This window comes from Neolamprologus brichardi, chromosome 14, assembly GCF_056152115.1.
Source record: "Neolamprologus brichardi isolate AB-2024 chromosome 14, ASM5615211v1, whole genome shotgun sequence".
Lineage (NCBI taxonomy): Eukaryota > Metazoa > Chordata > Actinopteri > Cichliformes > Cichlidae > Neolamprologus > Neolamprologus brichardi.
In genome coordinates, this window is record NC_142117.1 from 36,672,665 (window position 1) to 36,696,179 (window position 23,515).

Sequence of the window (23,515 nt, forward strand, 5' to 3'; positions counted from 1 at the left end):
CTGGGATAGGCTCCAGCGCCCCCCGCGACCCTGAAAAGGATAAGCGGAAGCGAATGGATGGATGAATTGAATTGAATATTTCTAAGCATAAATAACAATCCAACGACATAAACCTAACAGGGACAGCTTGGAATAAAACTGTTAAGTGCACGTCACGGCAGTGTGCCATGCAGGACACATCTCCCTTCTAGAAGTGAATAAAAGTGTTAAATGATCTACTGAGCAGTGTGTTGTCTTCCATCAGACGCCTATAAGGAATCAAAAAACTTGTGTTGAGACGCAACACCTGCCTGTGGGATTTGTTTTGGTTGTTTTTTTCCTTCTCCCGTTTTTCTTCCTCTCCATTCCTGGTGTTGTTTAAGGAAGTTGCACTTCTGGAAGTCAGGCGCCGAAGGACATCCGACCTGGAAGCACCTCTACGTGGGAGCTGAGTTGATTCAGCATCCCAGCTGTTTCCAATCATCTGCCACTTTGGGCAGAGCTATTTAACGGTGGAGTTGGGTGACAGTCAGCGCTGGAATATTTCACCCAGTCTGGTATTAACTCTGGTGTCTAAACTGAGTAAAGTGAGAGAAGAGACTGTTTGCTGTGTTTGCCTGCTCAAGGATCAACAGGGAGGAAGGCGTTGAAGAATCGTGAGCACAGGTCATTGCTAGGAAAGTGACAGAACGTGGTACCACGCACCACAGGAGAAATGGGGAAGGCTCACTGATGACTGTTTGCACACTTGCATTGCCTATTGAACTAATTTATCACTGTAAATAAATTCACTGTCTGCTCTCCAAGAGTTCACAAAACACCAAATGGTGGGGTGCAAGCTCCTTTGACTACGATGACCTGGATGACTGAGAACCTTCACAGACATATGTTGAGGCTGTCATTTTTAGCATCTACATGGATGTTAAAATCACCCACAATAATTATTTTATCTGAGCTGAGCACTAAATCAGATATAAAGTCTGAGAAATCAGACCGAAACTCTGTGTAAGGCCCAGGTGGACGATAGATGATCAAACATTTGGGTATTCCAGCTGAGGTGGACAAGGCTAAGCTCTTTGGTGCAGTTGTGGCTACTGTAATATTCTTTCTTTGTGATTTGTTTATGTTTAAGTAATTTTCGCTTGTTTTTTGTTTGTTGCTGGTGTAAACTGGTTGCTGCAATACAGAATAAATCATTATTTTGACTAATTATTAAACCATTCACTAACAGGTCTGTGTAGGCTCTCAGTCATCCAACTTGTGGTAGTCTGTGGAGCTCTGAAAGAAAGCAGCTGGACTTCTTTAACTTTCATGAAGATGTTTCACCTTCCATCCAAGAGGTTTCTTTAAAGCCATCCAGGATAAAATGTGTGCGCATGCTCCCTGCTTCCTAATAGCTTTTCAGTTCAATCAGCCTGAAAAGAAAGAGAAAGAAACATTTAACCTTCACCGGAAATCAAACTACATTTCTCTCATTTACGTTTCAAAAACCGTCATACAGCCAAAACAAATCAAAAATCAAACTAGGGTGAATGCCAGGGCTTACTATGATGCAAGCCACCAATCTCAGTGTGATTTATGCAGCATAATTTCATAAATAATTCAATCAGCTGTGACATCCTCTCACACAGTTCGGCTAAACATGACACGCATGTTGTTACAGAGGAAACACATGAACCCGAACTGCAGTAAGAACTTTATTGCAGTTCTGTAATACTGAGGAGTAAAGCTAAATTATTTATTTTAAGCTTATTTTATGGATATAAAACATTGAAAATTGCAGTGTGCTGTTAGGGTCAGAGTGAGGGCACAGTGGGGACTCTTTCATCATGTATACTGTGTGTTTGCACGTTAATGAGTCCCAGACGAGCTCCTCATTCTTTCATCAACAGCAACTGTGATGCAACACAAGGCTCGACCTCGGAGGCCTGTGGCCAGTCAGAAGAAATGGATCTAAACTGACACACCTCAAAAATACAACAACTGATTAATATGCAGTGTTGTCCACATTATTTTCCTTTTTATGAAGGAATGTAACAAACTTTGTGTTTGTGTGGTTGTTGCAGGAAACAAAACATCTTTCTTGTAGTCACCTCACAGGAGCATAAACACCAAAGCAGAGTCCCAAAGCCGCTCTGAAGAGTCCCCTTCCATTATTCCCCGTGCTGCACTGTGTGTTAATTGGCCTGTAGCTGGTTCAATCCTCCAGTGTCCGAGTGGCCACAGGCCTCTGAGGTCAGGCCTTGTTTTGCATCACAGTTGCTGTTGATGAAACAATGAGAAGCTCGTCTGAGACTCATTAATGTGCAAATACACAGTATACATGACGAAAGAGTCCCCACTGTGCCCTCACTCTGACCCTAACATCACACTGCATTTTTCAATGTGCTATATGCAAAAATAATAATCGTAAAATACAGAACAAGCTGCTTTGAATTTTTACTTTTGGACATTGGTTTTTTTTTGTTTTTTTTTTGTATTGAATATTTTGTAGTTGGTATTTTACTAGGCTATAACATTACTGCTGATTGAACTACTGATGCCTGTCTTAGCCACAACACTTTTGCTAAAGAGATTTTCATTTTCAATATTCATATTTTCCTCGTTAACCCTTTAAGACCTACCATAGAACCAAGTCCGCCAGAGCTTATATTATATTTTTACATGCTGTGGAGCCATTTTTGGGAGCATTTCAAGTTGCTATACATCAATACAACCATTATAGCCTAAATTTTAATAATATGTATGCATTAAGTGCATAGTAATTACATAAATTGCAAAAAAGTGCAATAAACTACAAAAAAGTTGAAAATCGTTTTTGCTTTTTTAACATATATTTCTAGTTAGAGAAATTTAAAAGGCTTATCCTTCAAAACTGTAAGTACAAAAAAGTTGCACAAAATAGTTTCCCACCACAGGAAATTTATTTTGAGTGTCTTCATAGTTTTATTTTTGAAATACACCAATTTCTATACACTGCAAGAAAAACGAAAATAAATATTATGATGCAAATTTGCAAAAAAGCAGCATATGCATCAAAATAAACTATTTCCAGCAGTGCAATATGAGTCCTAAGCATCCCAGAAACGACACAGAAAGTCATAAAGTCAAAGATAACTTTTAAAAACAGCAGTATAAGCTCATGAGGCCTTGATGGTAAAAAAAAAAAAAACTACATTTCCGCAAAAATGACGTCACTTCTGGTTTCGGGCAGGACATGGCGGACATGCGAAAGTTCATGCTGATGGACATAGGAAGTGTTATGAACAGCTGATCGGATCGGCAAAGCGTGTTTGTGGAATATTATTTGTTTGTTGCTGCAAGTGCTTTTTATGCTGTTTTTGCAAAGCTATATGTGGAAGGAAACCATGACCTAGGACAAGCTGATGGCATAAGATGTAAGTAAAACTCCTCCAGTTTCATATGCAAAAAAAATTATTGCGCTAGCTCATGTGGTTACAGTGCTACCTGGATTTAAAAATAGTTACGCAAAATGGAGCGTGCCCGCTCTGACCGGTTTTAAAGGGTTAAATAAAAATTAAATAAAAATTGTGTCCATCCATCTTCTTCAGCTTATGCAGGGCCGGGTCGCGGGGGCAGCAGCCTAAGCAGAGAAGCCCTCCAGCTTGTCTGGGGGAACAACAAGGTGTTCCCAGGCCAGCCAAGAAATATGATCTCTCCAGCATGTCCTGGGTCTGCTGCGAACATTCTAGTGCGAGCTGGAGGGCATCACCCGATGAAGCCAACAGATCCCCATCATCCACAAAAAGCAGAGATGAGATTCTGAGGCCACCTAAGTAAAAGCCTTCCGCCACTTGGCTGTGCCTAGAAATTCTGTCTATAAAGATTATGAACAGAATCAGTGACAGCTGGCAGCTGTGGTGCCGCCCATCACCCACCAGGAACGAGTCCAACTTGGTAAATGGTAAATGGTAAATGGTCTTGTTCTTATATAGCGCTTTTCTACTCTGTCTGAGCACTCAAAGCGCTTTATACAACTAATTCATTCACTTATTGCCAGCTTTGCAGACAAAGCTCTTGCAACGGTTATATAAGGACTGAAGGCCTGTAGCAATTGTCCAGTCACCCCATACTCCCGGAGCACCCCCCACAGGACCCCCCGAGGGACACGGTCGAATGCCTTCTCCAAGTCAACAAAACACATGTAGACTGGTTGGGCAAACTCCCATGCACCCTCAAGTATCCTTGAGAGGATAAAGAGCTGGTCCAGTGTTCCACGACCAGGACAAAACCGCATTGTTCCTCCTGTATCCGAGGTTCGACTAGTGGACGAACTCTCCTTTCCAGCACCCTGGCATAGACTTTCCCAGGAGGCTGCGGAGTGTGATTCCCCTGTAGTTGGAACACACCCTCCGGTCCCCTTTATTAAAGATGGGAAGCACCACCCCGGTCTGCCAGTCCAGGGGTACTGCCCCTGATCTCCATGCAACATTGTAGAGGCGTGTCAACCAAGGCCGCCCTACAACATCCAGAGCCTTCTGGAACTCGGGGCGGACCTCATCCACACCAGGGGCTCTGCCACCAAGAAGTTGTTTAGCTGCCTCACTGACCTTGCCCCCAGAGATTGGCGGGTCATGCCCTTTGTCCTCAGACTCTGCTGGGGATTAAGGAGGTCCTCAACATATTCCTTCCACCGCCCAACAATTTTCTCAGTCGAAGTCAGCAGCACTCCCCCCACACTATACACAGTGCAGGTAGAGCACCGCTTTCCCCTCCTGAGACGCCTGACGGTTTGCCAGAATCTCTTCGAGGCAGTCTGAAAGTCTTTTTCCATGGCCTCTCCAAACTCCTCCCACACCCGAGTTTTTGCTTCAGCCACCGCCCATGCCGCGTTCCATTTGGCCTGTGAGTTCCCTATCAGCTGCCTCCGAGGTCCCACAGGCTAACCAAGCCCGAAAGGACTCCTTCTTCAGCCTGGTGGCTCCCCTCACCTCTGTTGTCCAACATTTGGTTTGGGGGTAACCACCAGAATAGGCACCAACCACCTTGCGGCCACAGCTCAGTGCAGCAGTGGTTGCACCAACCATGCTGAACATGGTCCAATGACTCAATGTCCACAGTCTCCCTCAGACTGTTGTTCAAGCTCTGCTGAAGGTGTGCGTTGAAGATCTCACGGACCGGGGCCTCTGCTAGACGTTCCCAGCACACCCTCACTATACATTTAGGCGCGCCAGGTCTGTGCAGCGTCCTCCTACGCCGCCTGATCCAACTCACCACTGTTGGGTGATCAGTTGACAGCTCAGCCCCTATCTTTACCCGAGTCTCCAAAACATATGGCCTTAGGTTCTTCTCATATGGAAAAGAAATAGAAAAAACTTATAAAAGACTTGCATAAGATGTGGCCTACTCCATAGAGTGAATCATATAAGGCTTATATGATTTACTCATGAAAGTGGCCACTTTCATATATTGTTTTAGTAAGTATCCAAAACATACAAGTTTCATTTATAGAATTTTTTAAGGGATCTTATATCTGTTTTCACTCTTGTGTGCTTTTCATACAAGTTTCACACAAGACAGATACAAACTTTCTAAGATTTATATATATCTTTTCCATATGGGTTGGTAGCGGTGGATCGGTCCGCCACGGCCTCCGCTCCTGGCCACTGCCCAGCACACAATGCACCCGATCTTTACAGCACCTCCTGCGCATGGTAGGCCTGCAGGAGGATAGGCCCACGTCCCCTTTTCGGACTATGCCCGGCCGGGCCCCATGGACCAAGGCCCGGCCACCAGACCCTCACCCTCGGGCACCCTGCCCGGGCCTGGCTCCAGGGTGGGGCCCGGTAACCCTATCCTGGGCGGGGTGAACTGATCCCTCTATGGTTTTCTCATAAGGGTCTTATGAATCGCTCTTTGTCTGGTCCCTCACCCAGCACCAATTTGCCATGGGACACCCTACCAGGGGGCAGAAGCCCGTGGACAAAATAGCCTCTGGGATCCCTAGGGCACACAAATCCCTCCACCATGAACCACTAAACTGTTTAGCCTTTCATGCTGGTGTGTGTGCCCCCAGTGAAATTTGTTTCCCGTATGTGGGGAGTGTTAAGAAATAAATATATATTCTTAATGCTTATTTGCTGATTAGATTGTTTTATGAGAGGCCCAGACTTGACTAGATCACAGGCTGACAGGAAACTGCATGTTTTTGCAGAATATGAGCTGCAGACAGAGAGTGAAACTAAGTTCAGACGAAGGGTGACAGGTTGCCCTGGCAACAGACCTCAGAAAGGGGAAGTTATTGCAAGCTGCACAGGAAGTATGACACAAAGAAAAGAGGAATTTGCCATATAAGGAGTTGTTTGTATCGAAACTTTGTGACGTGCTGCAAATATATCTAGTTAGACTGGCTGCTGTTTTTTCAGACTTGAGCTGGCGTTTCTGTGCTAAGTCTCCATATTCCGGATTTTGTAAAATTAAAGATCTTTTGAATTAGACCACTTTGAGCCGTGTCTTTCTTGGCCGTTAAGGAATAAAAAGAACGGGATTTAATAGGAGCACACTCTGGGATTTCTAAATCCCGGATAAACAGTATCCGACACACCACACTACTTCCACATCTACCCACATTGCAAAATTGGTATGGCTGATCTGGCCCACACAACGTGCTTACACATGGCCCACATACCACAAAGAATGACGGTCCTTTGGTGGCCCAGATCTGGTTTGGCCCAGATCTGGTTTGGCCCACACATGGGCCCGCACAAGGCCAGTTGCAGATACACTGATGGCCCTGTGCTGGCCCAGAACAGTGCCAACTCTGGCCCCAGATGTCAGTCTAATGTGCACCACACATATAATAACAACATGTGCTGGAACATAATAGTGCAAAAGTAACATGACTAAACTCCGTTCAGACAGTGAATGGACTGATTCTTGTATAGCGCTTTTCTACTCTCCCGGATTACTCCACGTGCTCTATACAACATGCCACATTCACCCAATCACACACACACACACAGTTTCTCTAAACTGAGCGCTTCATAACCACATTCACACTAAACAGTCACACTTTTGACATGCAGATTGGAAAAGCTACAGCCATCCAGTGGTAAACATGAGTAAACCCTCACTAGGGTGGCTGTAGCTCAGGAGGTAGAGCAGGTCACCTACTGATCGGAAGGTTGGAGGTTCGATCCCAGGCTCCTCCAGTCTGCATGCCAAGTATCCTTGGGCAAGATACTAACCCCAAGTTGCTCTCCAATGCATCCATCGGAGTATGAATGTGTGTGAGTGTAGTTAGAAAGCACTCAGTATAGAGGTAGTGCTTGTGAGAATGGGTGTGACTGGGTGAATGTGGCATGTTGTATAGAGCGCTTTGAGTACTCCGGGAGAGTAGAAAAGCGCTATATAAGAATCAGTCCATTTACCATTTACCACAAGGTTTTGCATAAAGTGTACACTCACAAACATGTCAAACCTGCATTTGAAATGTTGGCTACCATAGTAGTATAGTATTGCAAGTATGGCATTTGGGTGTTCTAACTAAAATAGGTAAATAGGAACATAAATAGTGCCATCATTGCCAGACCTGACCTACCCTCTGCCATGACACCAGTCAGTCAGAAGTGCAAGCTTGATGCCAGATCCCGGCCATACCCGTTTTCTATGAGCCTGGGCCACATGAACCAAACCAGAATCGAGCCAGATATGCATGCCATCACATACACAGTCCCATCTACGCCAGGCCTGGCCCATACCTGGATGACATACCACTTACCATGCCAGAAGTCAGCCAGCGGTGCCGGCTTGACACCAGATCTGGCCAGACCTATCTGCTATGTGGGTAATTGTCTATAATGGACGTAGAGTAAACTGGATCAAGAACCCTATTGAACCCTCTCTTGAACTTGCGGCATGGGGGGAGCGGGTTTTGTCGGGGATGCCTACCTTGGCATGACACCTGCTTTGGCAGCATGTAGTGAGGCTCCAAATGTTATCAGTGTAAAGGAAATCCAGACTTGACAGGTCTCAAACACAACAGCCGCTTTATCACGTGACATATACAGTTTTGACATGCTGAGGTCACCACCTGGGTTGCACCATGTTGCAAATTTTGTGAGATGCCTTTGTGATATTTAAAGGATTGGATTAGTTTGTTTTTCTCCCTTATATCCGATCCAGGATTTAGGTCAGGATCAAACTGATACCGATACTGTATATCAAATCGGTCCATCCGTAGTCTTAATAAATGAGGCTTTGAAATGTCTGGAACAATTAAGGCACCCTTTCGTGGTTGCTTCAGGGGCTTGTCAAGAACTTTGGTTTGGTAGTCTTGTAGATACTCTGGGGGTATCCTCTCTTGTTAGGGTCTTCTTCCTTCCTCCTCATCATGATCTGATGGCGGAGCTTCTAACCTTCTAACCTCAGTCTCACTATATATTTCTCACCAACTCTTCCCTGACCTGAAGTGTTCACCCAAACCAAGGCCTCAGACTTGGAGGTGTTAATTCTCATTCCTGCCTCTTCACACTCAGCAGTAAACTACTTCACTGACAGGTGGAGGCCACTACCTTATACAGCCAAAACAACCGCATAGTCTGCAACCAACATAGAAGAGATCCTGATGCCACCAAGGTGAAAAACTTCCATCACTTGTCCCACCTGGAAATTCTGTCCATAAAAACAGTGAACATAATCGGTGACAAACAGCAGGCAGCTTTGTAAAGAAGCTGGTGTCATTCCAAGCTTCTCACATAAGACACAAGATGTAAGAGATCTAACAGGCCGCACAGCACAACTGTCAACAACACAGCTGAACGCATGTCATTGTTCCAGGGTTACTGCTGTAAACACTATTTCAACTGCAAACTGGAACAAGCATTGTTGGTGCCTGAAAGTAAACAGGAAGTAAAACTGAAAGTAAATATCAAAACACAAAAGTCTAAAAACAGGACACGAACTGCAGTGTGCTGTTTGAATTTAGCATCAGGGCTTTAGCATTAGTTCATCAACACAGTGATGTTAATACACACTGCATTCTTTACATTTCCCACAGTGTGTCTGTTATTCTGACCATGTGTTCTGTGATATTCAGCTGGTCACACCAACAGGGTTGCAAAGTGGTCGCGTCAGACGGAGAGTATTAAAGTGCTCGGTCAGATCAGCAGGGATTGGTGGATGGAGGAATGGATGGAGGTGGATCAGGGTTTGACACCATCAGCCTGCAATCAAGGCACACAGTCAGCAAGTCAAGCCTGCTCATTTATTTCCATTCAGGAACAATTAGGTAACCTCTGACTCTTTAGAAATAATCTTCATTCTTCTTTATATCCAGCAGAGAGTTCTCATACTCAATATTTCCCTGACTGATTTTCACTGAACCCTGTGATTGTTCTGTGCTTTCAGTGTTGTCTTCAGTGTGAACCCTGTGATCTCTGAGAGGACACATGAGCCGCCTCGGCTGTGAGTGAGGTTTGTTTGCTGTGATCATTTGTGCTGCTCGTGTGTTTTTCACTAACAGCTGATGTTGAGCCAGTTCAAACTTTCCATGCAGTGGAAAGCACACCACACCGTCGGAGTCTCCTGTTTTTATCAGATTTTTGTCGCTTCTTAACTGTTGTTATTTGAATATTAAACATACAAGAATGGTGAGAAGTGAAGAGGGGAGGGAGGGCTCCACTGACATGAAATAGCTGAGAGTCTGAACCGCATTAGAATTATAATGTGACTACAAAGTAAGGAAAGAGGGAGGTGGAAATCGTACAACTGTGTAATGAAGATTTCTCCTGCTTGATTTCATAAATCCTCTAACATTTGTAGGTTCAGCTTCCAATATTTATGTCATGGATAAAGCTTATGTACATAGTTCTGAATAAGAAAAGAGTGAAAATGGTGAAGGAGCTACTTGATTCAATCAGTATGTGACAAACAGAAACGGCTCTAACTTCTGAATGTTTATTGTAGATCGTCCTTGAGCCACATTCATGGATTTCAGAATTCTGTGGACACATAAAACATGGCGCACCATCTCTGTTTAGAAGATATCAATGTGTGTAAAGACGACTGTTGTATGTATCACACTTTCATGCAAGAGGCCTAAACAGTGACACTGGTGTTGCAGCAGTTTGTCGTTCATGGCAGGGCTGGGACTTTGTGGTTCCTCGGTTGTTTCTAAAGATCTTAACTCGTTTCCTCTTATCTGTGAGTGAGAGTTTGGACTTTCCCATTGTTCTGAGTATTGGTCAGTCTACTGAGTGCTGTTAAACAAATTATTTTTATGCTGCAAAGAGAAACTACAAGCTGTATTCTATAAAAAGGGGTTAACCGTTTGTATTAAACCACTGTGAATCATTCTGATTTTCTGTCTCATTTCAGCCTGATCCAGCTAAAAACTAGTAGGGTTTGGGAGGCGACAGAGATGGAGGCAGTGAAGGAGAACATCTCCTCACACAAATATTTCTTCCTGGATGGCTTTAGTGAACTCGGAGAGCTGAGGCCGTTCCTCTTCATCCCGTTCTCCTTCATGTTTGTTGTGTCACTGTTCGCTAACTCCCTGCTGGTGTACGTGATCGTTTCACAGAGAAGCCTCCACTCGCCGATGTACATCCTCATTGCCAGCATGGCGTGCATTGACCTCAGCCTCCCTGTATTCTTTGTTCCCCACATGCTGCTGAGCTTCCTGTTCGACTGGAGGGGGATCTCTCTCATCGGCTGCCTTGTTCAGATGTATTTCGTTCACTTGTTAGGAGCCTTTCAGTCCACTCTGCTGCTGTGGATGGCTCTAGATCGTTACTTTGCCATCTGCACCCCACTCCACTATCAAGAACAAATGGCTTTAGCAAGATTTCTTAAATTTGTAATCCCTTCTTCCATCAGAAATATGTTTGTTGTCTTGGTGGTGGTCAGTCTGGCTGGAAAATTGCCATTCTGTCTGAGAAATGTAATAAACCACTGCTTCTGTGAGCACATGGCCTTGGTGGAGCTGGCCTGTGGAAGCACCACCATCAACAGCCTGGTGGGGTTGATCTCAGTCTTCTCTGTCCCTGTGACTGACTTCTTCCTCATCACTGCCTCTTACACAGTCATATTCAGCTCTGTGTTGAGCTCAGGAAAGTCGAGTGCCAAAGCTCTTCACACCTGTGTAACGCACATCGTGGTCATGACTGTTAGTCTGACCATCGTTCTCACAGCTTTCCTCTCCTATCGAGTAAGAAACGGTCTCCCTGCAGCCGTTAGGATCTTCTTCAGCATACTGTACCTGTTCTTTCCAAGCTGTTTCAACCCGATCATCTACGGCATCAGAACTACCGAGATCCGACAGCACATCATCAACACACTGAGAGTCTGACCTGTATTTTTTTCAGAGCAAATATACATATTTCAATAACTTGGAATTTTATTTATATTTATTAAACATATACTTGGAATCATGTAATAAAATATGATGCCTTACATATTTGCAATTCATTTTATTTTGTATGGTATGTATTTGACAATCAGATGCTGAGAAGAACATACCATACAGATATTAACTATGACTATAACATAGCAGTTGAATAAATCAGGGGGAAAAACGGTTTAAGCATCTGTTTCTTCATGTCTTTAGAGACGCTGGCACTCAGAAGGGTGTAGTACAGCAATACAGTCACCAGGTGTCAGTGTGCTGCTGTCACACCTGCTATGTATGCTACACCACTCAGATAAAACTTTACACTCAAGCAGTGTATCTACTCTGGGCCAAAGAAATCCCACTTTGTACGGATGTCCAGAATTTTTCCCTTTTTATCTCTTCTCACATTCATGAAGCACCGTGAAAACTAGAACCATAAAAAATACTTTTAATAGTACATATGGCCTCCATCTCTGCCATTTCTTTTAAGAAAGTGCACAGATGCTCAACAAAATTAACCAGCATAATTTCACTGTGCACGCCTTGTAGAGCAGCAGTAGAAAAGTTGTGTTATCATTCTGTCTTGACTCTCTTCTGCTTCCTGTGACTCATGGAGGAGGAGACGACTCTACAATGATCATCATTCCATTCTAAGAAAAAATGTCATTGGATTCGTAAATGATCTTTTTCCACTAGAAGTGTACACAAAATGAACCCAAATTAAAGGAAAAAATCTGAAATCAATGTGATCTCACATGCTGGCTTCTGGTATCACATATTAGAGCCAGCTTCACTTCATTTTTCCACCTTTCTCAGAGCTATTTAGAAGATCAGCACATCCACCAGGTCTCAGAAAAAAGCCATTAGGTTTAAGGTCTCACAAAAAAAATCTCAGGTCTTAGAAAAAAGCCTTCAGGTTCCAGACAAAAACCCGTCAGGTCCGAGGTCTCAGAAGTAAGGTGTCAGGTCTCGGGAAAAAAAATGCAGTCAGGTCTCAGAACACAAGCTATCAGACTGAGAGTAGCTTCCTGCAGGTGGCACTGTTGTCAGGTCCCAGCCAAATAGATTTCCAATTACATCATCAACGTGTGACAGTGAAAGAACGAAGAATTCTACCACAGGATTTGAATGTTTGTTGTTGGGTTTTTTGTCTTTCTTGTTTTGTTTTTTTTGTCATTTCAGTCCACACTCCAAACCAGTTCGTGGCGGTAATCCACCATTTTGCTGTTTACCAACAATAAACAATATGAAGATGAAGAATTCTACCACAGTTCAGACCATTGACTGTAGAAAACATGGACGACACGACAGCTCCCCAAAAATGAAGCCAAAACGTCTCTATCGCCCCCTGGTGTCTGGCTGCGGTATAGGTCATAAACCCCGCCTCCTCCATGTTAGCGGATGGGACTGGGGTCAGACTAAAATAAATTAATTCTCCTCAGATAATTTCTTTCCAAAGATTCTTTTTTTTTTTGTTTTCAATAGTTCTCATCACACTGATTGATGTTCAAGGGGTCTCCTTTCCCATAAGTTTGATTCTAATTCCTACTGCGGTGATGTTAAATTGGGGTGAAACGTCATCATAAGAGCTTTGACTGACAGCTGCAGTCATGGAGAAACTTGCGTATCTCTGTTCGCGAATAGCAGATAGAGCGTAGGCTCTGAGAGGAGGGCCAGCGTTTACGCTACGAAAACACGACCGAGTGTTTTAACCTGACAGCCTGAGGTGTTCTTCAGTAAACTGGACTACCCGACAGAAGGACCCGAGGCCCCGCTGCACTTTTTCGGTAAGTTAAACATGTTTGTAAGCTAATCCGTAACTACCGTCCTTTTAAACATTTTAAACACTTGATGTACTCAGCTGCATGAAGAGCATATAAGATTTTCTCTGACACAATTAAATAAAACCTGATGAAGGTCAAAGGTCGTCACTTGTATGTTGAACTACAAACTTGTCATCTGGAATTCTTTCACAGTTTTTTTACACATAGTGTGTTATTTATCATAAAGTGATTCAGAGTTGTTCATACCAGAGTAACCAGAGAGGATCATATATTTTTAAATATATAACTTTCTACAGGACTGAATATAATATCTTTATGTAAAAGTCTGGAGCCTCTGGGGAGTATCTGAGTATTTATTACATTACACAAACCAAAGGTCTCATCACAGTGTTGATGAAATGCTGGGTTTATCCATCTCCTGGGGCGGGCCTAAGGAGGAGTGCTAAAGATTTCCCTGTGAGGGAGCTGCTGGTGAAGATCATGAGTCCTGCTTGATCAATGCCATGAGCTTCAGTCTTCCTGGTGTTTCTTAAATGATGCCTCTTACAGCGGGTCAACAGAACATCTGGCACAGGACAGCTGTGATGAAAGAAAGGGAAGAAGTTTCTCCAAACCTCTGGACCCAGAAACCCAGCTTGGTCCTGATGGTCTCCCTCACTAGTTTCTCTCCAGGGTGAATGTAGCTGTTGACATAATATGGACTCTATTATTAAATGAAAAGAACAAATTAGACTACACTACTGAAACCTTCTGCCGATGTTTTTAAAGTCTCCATGTTACCAGGCTGTAGAGATTTAAACAGTTTTAGATCCATTACACTCACAGTCTTATGTTAAAATCTCAAAGGACAGCATTATATTTTTGATATTAACAGTAACTCTGGGCCTCTGTAGAGTGTGCAGCTGATCTCACCGCTGTCTAAAAATGGATAAAAAAAACATAAGGAGTGCTGACTATTAGAGTAACAGGTGTGTAGCATCGCTAACTAGCTAGCAACAAGCCTCCAACACATTGCGTGTGATAGCGGCTAATCTAGCAAACTAATTAACAACAGAGTGATTTTAGATGTTGTAGAACTATAAGATGTTAAGCTGTGTGTCTTTTTCATAACAGTGACCTGGTTGTATTTACCTTAAATAAACGAGTCGTCAGTCGCGGTAAACCCATCAGCAAAAAGGCTAAGCTCAAGCTCAAGGTTCCTTTGAGCACACCTGAGAGACAAGAGCAGTGCAGAGCTATTTCAGGAGCTTAACAATGCTAAACAACAGGACAGAGAAAGTCCACATCAGTACATGTACCGGCTAATGGGGCTAACACAGCGCGTGATGTTTGCTTCTCAGCAGAGTAGCTCAGAGTTCCAATATACCAAGGAGTATACAAGGAGTATTTCTTCATTCATTGTATCAAGGAATGAGTGAGAAATACACTCATGTCCGAAGAGACCTGAGGCCTCTCATTTCCAACATGAGTTGTGCTGATGACTTTATCTTAGAGATAAAGACCAAGTCAGTTAGTGAAGAGGTAGAGAGACAGACTCGGCTAGGGTCAGACACATAAAGCAAAAGCAGTCACAGTTAGTGCCATGCAGCAGGGTGAAAGACAACTTGCAGCTCAGCCTCCAGCCGAGGTCCAAGCTACTGTCCTGAAAACCCGAGCTGAAGTCCAGGCACAATGAGCAGCCCTGCATGAACTAACAACACAGGTGTCTGCTTTGGCCAAGACTATTGAGAAGGCTCTCACTTCAGAGGGAAGCCCTTCTGAGTCCACACAGGTCAGCTCACTCAGTACTGCCCCACCATCCAAGTCCTCCGTGAAAGGAAAATGCAGGCCCTGTATAACCCAAGGGATTGCCAGTTGTAACCACTGTTTCCGGTGTGGCCAGGAGGGACACCGGGCCATGGGCTGTCTGTCCAAGAACAAATCAGGAAACACCAAAGTGTCACTGGGGAGGGACCACCAGTGATCAGACAAGAGCCAGAGTCCCAAAACACTGTAACGAACCATGAGAGAAGGACTCCAACTGATAATCAGCCACTCTTAAGAAAGAGAGCGGGGAAAGGAAACCATGTAGCCTGACTGATAGGCAAAAGGTGTATGCTTACCTGTTACCTTAATGGTGTACCAACTGAGGTGCTACTGGACAGTGGAGTTCAGGTCACAATAATGGCAAAGTCGTGGATAGAGAAGCTCCTACCAGCCACTGAAGGTCGCTTAAAGAGCTTTTACCAAATGATCCACTTAGAATAACAGCAGCTAATGGGACGGATGTCCCCTTTGAGGGTTGGGCTGAGGTACTAGTGGAAATCAGAAGTGAAAAACATGGCCAGGTAGCCATACATGTACCCATGTTAGTGAGTCAGAGCTGTGTGAATTGTCTGTTATTAGGTTTCAATGTGATAGACGAACTCGTCCTAGAATGTCTGGAAAAATCAGGGAGCGTCAGTTTACAGTGGGGCAAAAAAGTATTTAGTCAGCCACCGATTGTGCAAGTTCCCCCACTTAAAATGATGACAGAGGTCAGTAATTTGCGCCAGAGGTACACTTCAACTGTGAGAGACAGAATGTGAAAAAAAAATCCATGAATTCACATGGTAGGATTTGTAAAGAATTTATTCGTAAATCAGGGTGGAAAATAAGTATTTGGTCACCTCAAACAAGGAAAATCCCTGGCTCTCACAGACCTGTAACGTCTTCTGTAAGAAGCTTTTCTGTCCCCCACTCGTTACCTGTATGAATGGCACCTGTTTGACCTCATCATCTGTATAAAAGACACCTGTCCACAGCCTCAACCAGTCAGACTCCAAACTCCGCCATGGCCAAGACCAAAGAGCTTTCGAAGGACACCAGGAAAAGAATTGTAGACCTGCACCAGACTGGGAAGAGTGAATCTACAATAGGCAAGCAGCTTGGTGTGAAAAAATCAACTGTGGGAGCAATCATCAGAAAATGGAAGACATACAAGACCACTGATAATCTCCCTCGATCTGGGGCTCCACGCAAGATCTCATCCCGTGGGGTCAAAATGATCATGAGAACGGTGAGCAAAGATCCCAGAACCACACGGGGGGACCTGGTGAATGACCTGCAGAGAGCTGGGACCAAAGTAACAAAGGTCACCATCAGTAACACACTACAACGGCAGGGAATCAAATCCCGCAGTGCCAGACGTGTTCCGCTGCTGAAGCCAGTGCATGTCCAGGCCCGTCTGAAGTTTGCCAGAGAGCACATGGATGATACAGCAGAGGATTGGGAGAATGTCATGTGGTCAGATGAAACCAAAGTAGAACTTTTTGGTATAAACTCAACTCGTCGTGTTTGGAGGAAGAAGAATACTGAGTTGCATCCCAAGAACACCATACCTACTGTGAAGCATGGGGGTGGAAACATCATGCTATGGGGCTGTTTTTCTGCCAAGGGGACAGGACGACTGATCCGTGTTAAGGACAGAATGAATGGGGCCAAGTATTGTGAGATTTTGAGCCAAAACCTCCTTCCATCAGTGAGAACTTTGAAGATGAAACGAGGCTGGGTCTTCCAACATGACAATGATCCAAAACACACCGCCCGGGCAACAAAGGAGTGGCTCCGTAAGAAGCATTTGAAAGTCCTGGAGTGGCCTAGCCAGTCTCCAGACCTCAACCCCATAGAAAATCTGTGGCGGGAGTTGAAAGTCCGTGTTGCTCGGCGACAGCCCCAAAACATCACTGCTCTTGAGAAGATCTGCATGGAGGAATGGGCCAAAATACCAGCTACTGTGTGTGCAAACCTGGTAAAGACCTATAGTAAACGTTTGACCTCTGTTATTGCCAACAAAGGTTATGTTACAAAGTATTGAGTTGTATTTTTGTTATTGACCAAATACTTATTTTCCACCCTGATTTACGAATAAATTCTTTACAAATCCTACCATGTGAATTCATGGATTTTTTTTTTCACATTCTGTCTCTCACAGTTGAAGTGTACCTCTGGTGCAAATTACTGACCTCTGTCATCATTTTAAGTGGGGGAACTTGCACAATCGGTGGCTGACTAAATACTTTTTTGCCCCACTGTAAGTGATTTGCTAGCAGAGGCATTAAAACTCCATCGAGATACGGCTGAAACAATTGTTTCTGTTGTCAGCGAAACCCCAACGTGCCAACAAACTAGGAATGAGATGATCAGATTAGGAAAGAGACGTCTCACAGTTCCTATTGGCCAAATATGTCAAGTGAAATGCCACATCAGGGATTGGCCTGAGGACGGGACAATGTTATTTGAACCAGCCTTAAAAAGAGATGTCCCAGATGGACTGGATTTATTTCCTGCTTTAGTTATCATGCCTCCTAGTGCATTTAAAACTGTAAAAATCCCAGTCTGCAATTCAGCCAAACATGATATCTTCTTGCCACCAAGGACAGCCTTGGACTGCATAGAAGGAATCATAGACAGCAGGCCAACAGACTTTGGTCCCCCTTATCAGCAGCCAGGGCAGTCAAGTACTGATACATATATATGTACCACGCAGGGTAGCCAAGCCAGTCACAGCAGTGCCAGAGCAAACAGTATCCCAGAAACTTATACATCCAAAAAGTGGCATCCTCCTGTTAACTTGGAGCATCTTGACCAGCAGCAGCAGGAAGTTGTGCGTCAGATGCTCTTTGAGGAATCTGATGTGTTTGCTAGAGGGGAGGGAGACATAGGTTGCATACCCAACTTGCAGCTAAAGATTAATGTAACAGACAACAATCAGGTTCAAAAGTGCTATAACTCTATCCCTAAGCCTTTGTACCAGGAGGTTAAAGACTATGTGAAGAATCTCCTAGACAGAGGTTGGATCCGTAAATCCGTGTCCTCTTACTCCTCTCCAGTTGTCTGTGCCCGTAAGAAGGACCATAGTTTGCGGCTATATGTGGACTTTATGGGACTGAACAAAAAAAAACACTTGCAGATCGTCATCCCTTGCCACGCATACAGGACTTACTTGGCAACCTGGGTGGCAACACATGGTTCTCGATATTAGATCAAGGAAGTGCCTATCACCAAGGGTTTGTAAGTGAGGAATCCAGACACCTCACAGCTTTAAATCCGTGGGGGCTTTATGAATGGATTCGAATCCCATTTGGTTTGACAAATGCACCTGCAGCATTCCAAAGGTGTATGGAGGGAGTGCTCTACGGAATTAGAGATGAGTGCTGTGCTCCCTATCTTGATGATGTGTTGTGTTATTCTACATCCTTTGAGGCACATGTCAACCACCTCAGACAAGTTCTGGGCCGCATGAGAGAACATGGGCTCAAACTGAGATGCGTGAGTTGTTCAAAAGAGAGGTTCGTCATCTTGGACGTTTAGTATCAGGAGATGGAGATTGATCCACAGGACTTGGAGGCCATCTTGGCTCTGAAAGATAAAGTGCCTCACACTGTTAGAGATGTTAAGTCCTTGCTGGGATTCCTGGGGTACTATCGCTCCTTCATTCAAGACTTTTCTCGGTTGGCTAAGCCGCTGTTTGAACTTCTGCAGAAACCTAGCAGTGCTGACAAAGGTAAAAACAACAATCAACATGAGACAAATGGCCAGCTAAAACACCAATCATTTGGACAGCAGAGCACCAGGGTGTTTTGGCTAAACTTGTGGATGTGCTGACGACTCCACCCACCCTAGCATACCCAGACTTCAACCTTCCATTCATTCTACACACGGATGCATCCAGTGAAGGGTTAGGTGTACTTTGTACTTCCCCAAAGAGCTCCAATGGAACATATAACCACCAGCAGTCCTCTCGAGTTCCTTTGTATTGACTACCTACACCTAGAGCAAAGTCAGGGCTATGAGTACATTCTTGTTCTTGTCGACCACTTTACACGCTTTGCCCAGGCGTATCCAACAAGGAATAAATCTGGGAAAACCGCAGCTGACAAAATATTCTACGACTTTATCCCTCGCTTTGGATACCCTCTCCAGGGTATTCCCAGTACTCTTCCACTCCCATACTTCACATACCCACATCCATACCTGGACAACTGTTACACTCAACCACAGTAACTAGAGACATACATCCCTCAACATGAAAAATGTCAGGAGACAAAAATAAAATTAAAAAAAATAGGGGAGAGTGTAAAAGGTTAACATGTGTGTTTAAGTTTAAATGTGTGGTTAATAAATCTGGATTAAACTAATAGTTAAAAAAAAGTTAAGAGATAAAAAGACTTATGGGGATTTTAGTTCAGTTCATGGGGTGGCTGTAGCTCAGGTGGTAGAGCAGGTCATCTACTGATCGGAAGGTTGGTGGTTCGATCCCTGGCTTCCCCAGTCTGCATGCCAAATATCCTTGGGCAAGATACTAACCCCAAATTGCTCTCCGATGCATCCATCGGAGTATGAATGTGCGTGTGAATGTTACTTAGAAAGCACTTAGAAAAATGTGCTTGGGTGAATGTACAAGTTGTGTACAGCGCTTTGAGTGCTCAGAAAGAGTAGAAAAGCGCTATATAAGAACCAGTCCATTTACCATGTCTTCATACAAGAAAAAAAAAGAGAACATCCCAGTTGTGTTTTTCTGTGTTTGTTATGTCTCATTGCTGATTCAGTATTTTCCCACTACACTTTACATCTTCCATGGCATTACTTACAAATACCACTAGGTGGCGCATAGTGCTCAGGAGGATTGTGAACCCCCTTTTCAGGCAAATCTGCAGAATAAATCCTGCAGTTGAACTGTAAACAAGTTCATGATCTGTTCCTCTTTATTTCAATACACAGGTGGGTTACTAGTCCTCAAAATGACTAATAGGTAACACAGCAGAAGCAATAAGACTGTTGTGAACTTGTCAATGAAAGTATAACGTTATAAGTTAAGTAATGCTGAAGTACTGTGCTTAGAATGAGATCGTGGTGTGAACGTGGTTGTGCTAGGCCAGGGGTCACAACCTTTAACACCCAAAGAGCCATTTGGACAGTTTCCACGCAAAAGAAAACTCTGGGAGCTGCAAATACTTTTTGAAATCTAAAATGAAGATAACACTGTATATATTGTTTTTTTACCTTTATGCTTTGTGTGAACAACTAAGGTGTGTTGCTTATGAACTCCATGAAGTGCTACAGAGAAAATTTAATTTTATTTAAGTAATTAACACATTTTGAACTCTTAAAGAAATATAACAAAAGGAAAGCTGAACTAAAATGATCCAGCAAATATAAACTGTTGTGAGCCGGCAGCCTTATATCGCCTTTGGGCTTTTGGAGCACAGCAGAGCCTTGACCTGACTTTTAAAAAATAATTGGAAAAAAGCACTATGCTGCTAAAAAAATGAAAAAGAGATATTTGCAAAATTCTGCATAAATATTTGTTTATTTACTTATATTTATTTCACCTGGTAAATGTGTGTGGTCTGCAGCGCCGCTGCAGGGGAGGCAGACGCACCTGAGCTGCACCCGCAATCACGCCTCGCCGCCTTAAAGTCTGTGCTCTCTCTGCTGTTGTTGGTGTGTGTCGGGCTGTGAGCTGAAAAGCTACAGCGGCTGTGTGCGTACAGCAACCGTGTGTGAAAAGTGGTCAATAAAGAGATGCTGAAAAGCGTGTTCATGCAAACATCGTCGGGTCTGCCGTGATATGTTTACAATAAGACTTCTGCTCCTGAACCTCTGCACACAGTGAAGTCACTTCATCTTTACGCAGGACTGTAAGCTGTCGTCTGTGAGGCGTGAGCGTGTTTGTTTTAACATAGTTCACGGTGGAGCTGCTGACATAATGTGGATCCAAAGATCCATAATTGACCTACCTGGGGTTGAAAGTCTCGGTAAATGCAGGCGTTTTGGCGGGTACACCGGCTTCCGCGAGTGTGACGCTTAAAATATAATTTTATTTTTATATTTCAAAATCACAATAATCTTCCAATTTAGAACTACAAGTTTAAAAAGAACTAATACAAAAAAAAAATACACTTCAGCTAAATACTTCTAATTTATTTTCCCAAACCACGCGGAGCCGCAGTATAAGGACTAAAGAGCCGCAGGTTGCCGACCCCTGTGCTAGGCTAATGGACTGGCTAGCAGGAGAAGTGAGTTTCAAGTACCGTAGCAATGCTAATGAACGTTTTCAGTTGTAGTGGGTTTTCTATATATGTTGTTGAGCTGCGGGATCTAGGATTGCACCCCTCCCAGGCACCTGTCAGACCAGTGGGGACAACACTTAATAAATGTAGGGGAGACCGGGGATAGTTGTAACGTGGGTCAGTTGTAACACTTCCAATTTCTCCAATCAGGGCTAAGTTTCAAATGATGTGACTCATTCTGTGCATGCCCAACTCAGTTCTGCTATCACATGTGAAAAATCAGCACATTTTGTCAAACACAGACAATTTAACACAAAAAAAAGTCATTTGTATGGCAAAAAGTAAGTTTTTCTACTTTATTTCAATTTCTAATAGCATTATCTGCTTTGCAGTTAAACTCATCAAACTTAAATTATGTTATTTGTATGATAATGGGGATATATTCTATGTAGATCTTTAGTGCTAATGTTTTAGCTGTTGGCTGTAATGTTAGCTAGTTCATGGCTATAGGAGTCTGGGTCAGTTGTAACAGCAACAGTCTGGGTTAGTTGTAACAATAATGCAGATGTTACAACTTACCAAACTATTACTTTAACTTATATTAAACAAGTTGGGGCAACGACATCAGCAGAGAGAGGTTCACTGGTCGCTTTTGTACATGCGGTTAATGCCATTGGCAACACAATTCCTCCACTGTTTGTGTTCCCACGCATACGTTATGCGGACCACTGTGTCAGAGATGGACCAGTAGGAAGTATTGGTAGTGGAAATAAATCAGGATGGGTGCAAGAAACAGATTTCCTCATCTTTCTGAAGCACTTTGCAAACCACACCAAGGTAAGCCATGAAAAAAAGTAATTCTTCTTATGGACATCGCAATGGAATTGCGATGCTGGTGCACAACTACATTTTTTCAGCTTCATTGTTATGTTCAAAATTGGTGCAAGAGTTGTAGGTTATAATGCCCACTGAGCCAATGAGGCCAAACTCAAGGAAGACCAACCAAAATTAATGAAATATTCAGTTGCAGAAAATTCCATAATTTGTCTTCTTTGGGGGGTTGACATATGTTCAAAAGCTCGATTTCTCCATTCTGTCACACACACACACACACACACAGTTACATAAATGGCTCTAAGTGCATTCATGTGTTGAATAAACAAAGATTACATGTTAATGTTTTGTTAGTACCCTTATTTCATTGTGTTACATTTCACCCCAGGATATGTTACAACTAACCCAGACTATGGGGTTAATTGTAACATTTCACTCTTTGTGTTTGAGACCATGCCATGCAATGGGTAATTGTGCTGCAGAGAAAATAGCTGCACTATTTAATAGCCGAGACATGTAAATACTTTGCATTACATTTTGAATCCACTACCTTAAAAGAGCTCCAATTTACAGACAGAAATGTCAAAAATGTTACAACTATCCCCGGTCTCCCCTACTACTACAAAAGCAAGAGGACTGAGTGAATCATATAAATTCTAAATAAATATATTTTCTTATTAAGCAAAACTATCATGTTGAAGTGATCTTAATTGTCTCTGTATCTTTGAGCTATGGTACTAAGATGTAAAAAAGATAACTGTTTGATGTTCAGTAATGACTCTGGATTCGTGATTACTAGCAAGCTTTGTTTTACTACGTAACTGAGCAGACATGTAAGCAACTTCACTCCCGGGGGGGGGGGGGGGCGGGTCTCACCTTTGCGCTGTCTCACTGCGTGCGTGCGCAGTGTACTACTCAGAACAGGTGAAAGCAGCATTAACGAACAATATTAGTCAGATGTTCTACAATAACCAAAAACAGCAGCGAACTTGATTATTCTCATTAATTTCACTAAACATAAGATGGCTTTTTTCCTGAGACCTGAGGATGTCCTAAAATGAACACAGTATCAGATCACATCTGATATCGCATGTTGTTGTTTGAGGTTCTGGTAGAAAAACCATTTGATGTAAAGCTGTTATCATTTTTAATAAACTTGAAGTTATATTTGGTTATTGATTTTTCGATGCATGCTAACAGGTCTTAATAAAGTCATCTTAACGCCATCAAACTCTTTCATTATGCTCATATGTCAACTTATTCATTTTTCTGATGTTTGGTCTCTGCATGATCACATGGTGTTCAGGCCGCTGTTGATTAGAGCTGCAGCTCTGAGATTCCCAGTAGTGTGACAGAAAGAGCCAATTAAGCAGCCCCGATAATTAATCCCTGTGTTCTTCTCAAAGGAAGCCAAATTCTGTTGTACTGACCTCGGGACCAATTAGCTTCAAAAGGAAAATGGGAACAAATATACGGATGAAATACCTGAAGGAAGGAGCAGCAGACAAATTAGATTTCACGGTTTAAACCTC

General features: G+C 43.3%; 2 protein-coding genes across 2 annotated transcripts in view; one reads left to right on the plus strand and one right to left on the minus strand.

Annotated features, from left to right (window-relative positions):
- The window catches only part of atg16l2 (autophagy related 16 like 2), a 125,811-nt gene that overhangs the window by 49,482 nt on the left and 52,814 nt on the right, over positions 1–23,515 (minus strand). The gene's annotated exons all lie outside the window — the stretch shown is intronic.
- On the plus strand, positions 10,361–11,290 carry LOC102796698 (olfactory receptor 52K1-like). Its single transcript, XM_006781941.2, has one exon. It carries the CDS (start codon positions 10,361–10,363, stop codon positions 11,288–11,290), a length of 930 nt encoding a protein of 309 aa, XP_006782004.2.

Excerpts from the sequence above, each read along its gene's own strand:
- LOC102796698 (XM_006781941.2), top strand. The coding sequence starts at position 10,361 with ATGGAGGCAGTGAAGGAGAACATCTCCTCACACAAATATTTCTTCCTG.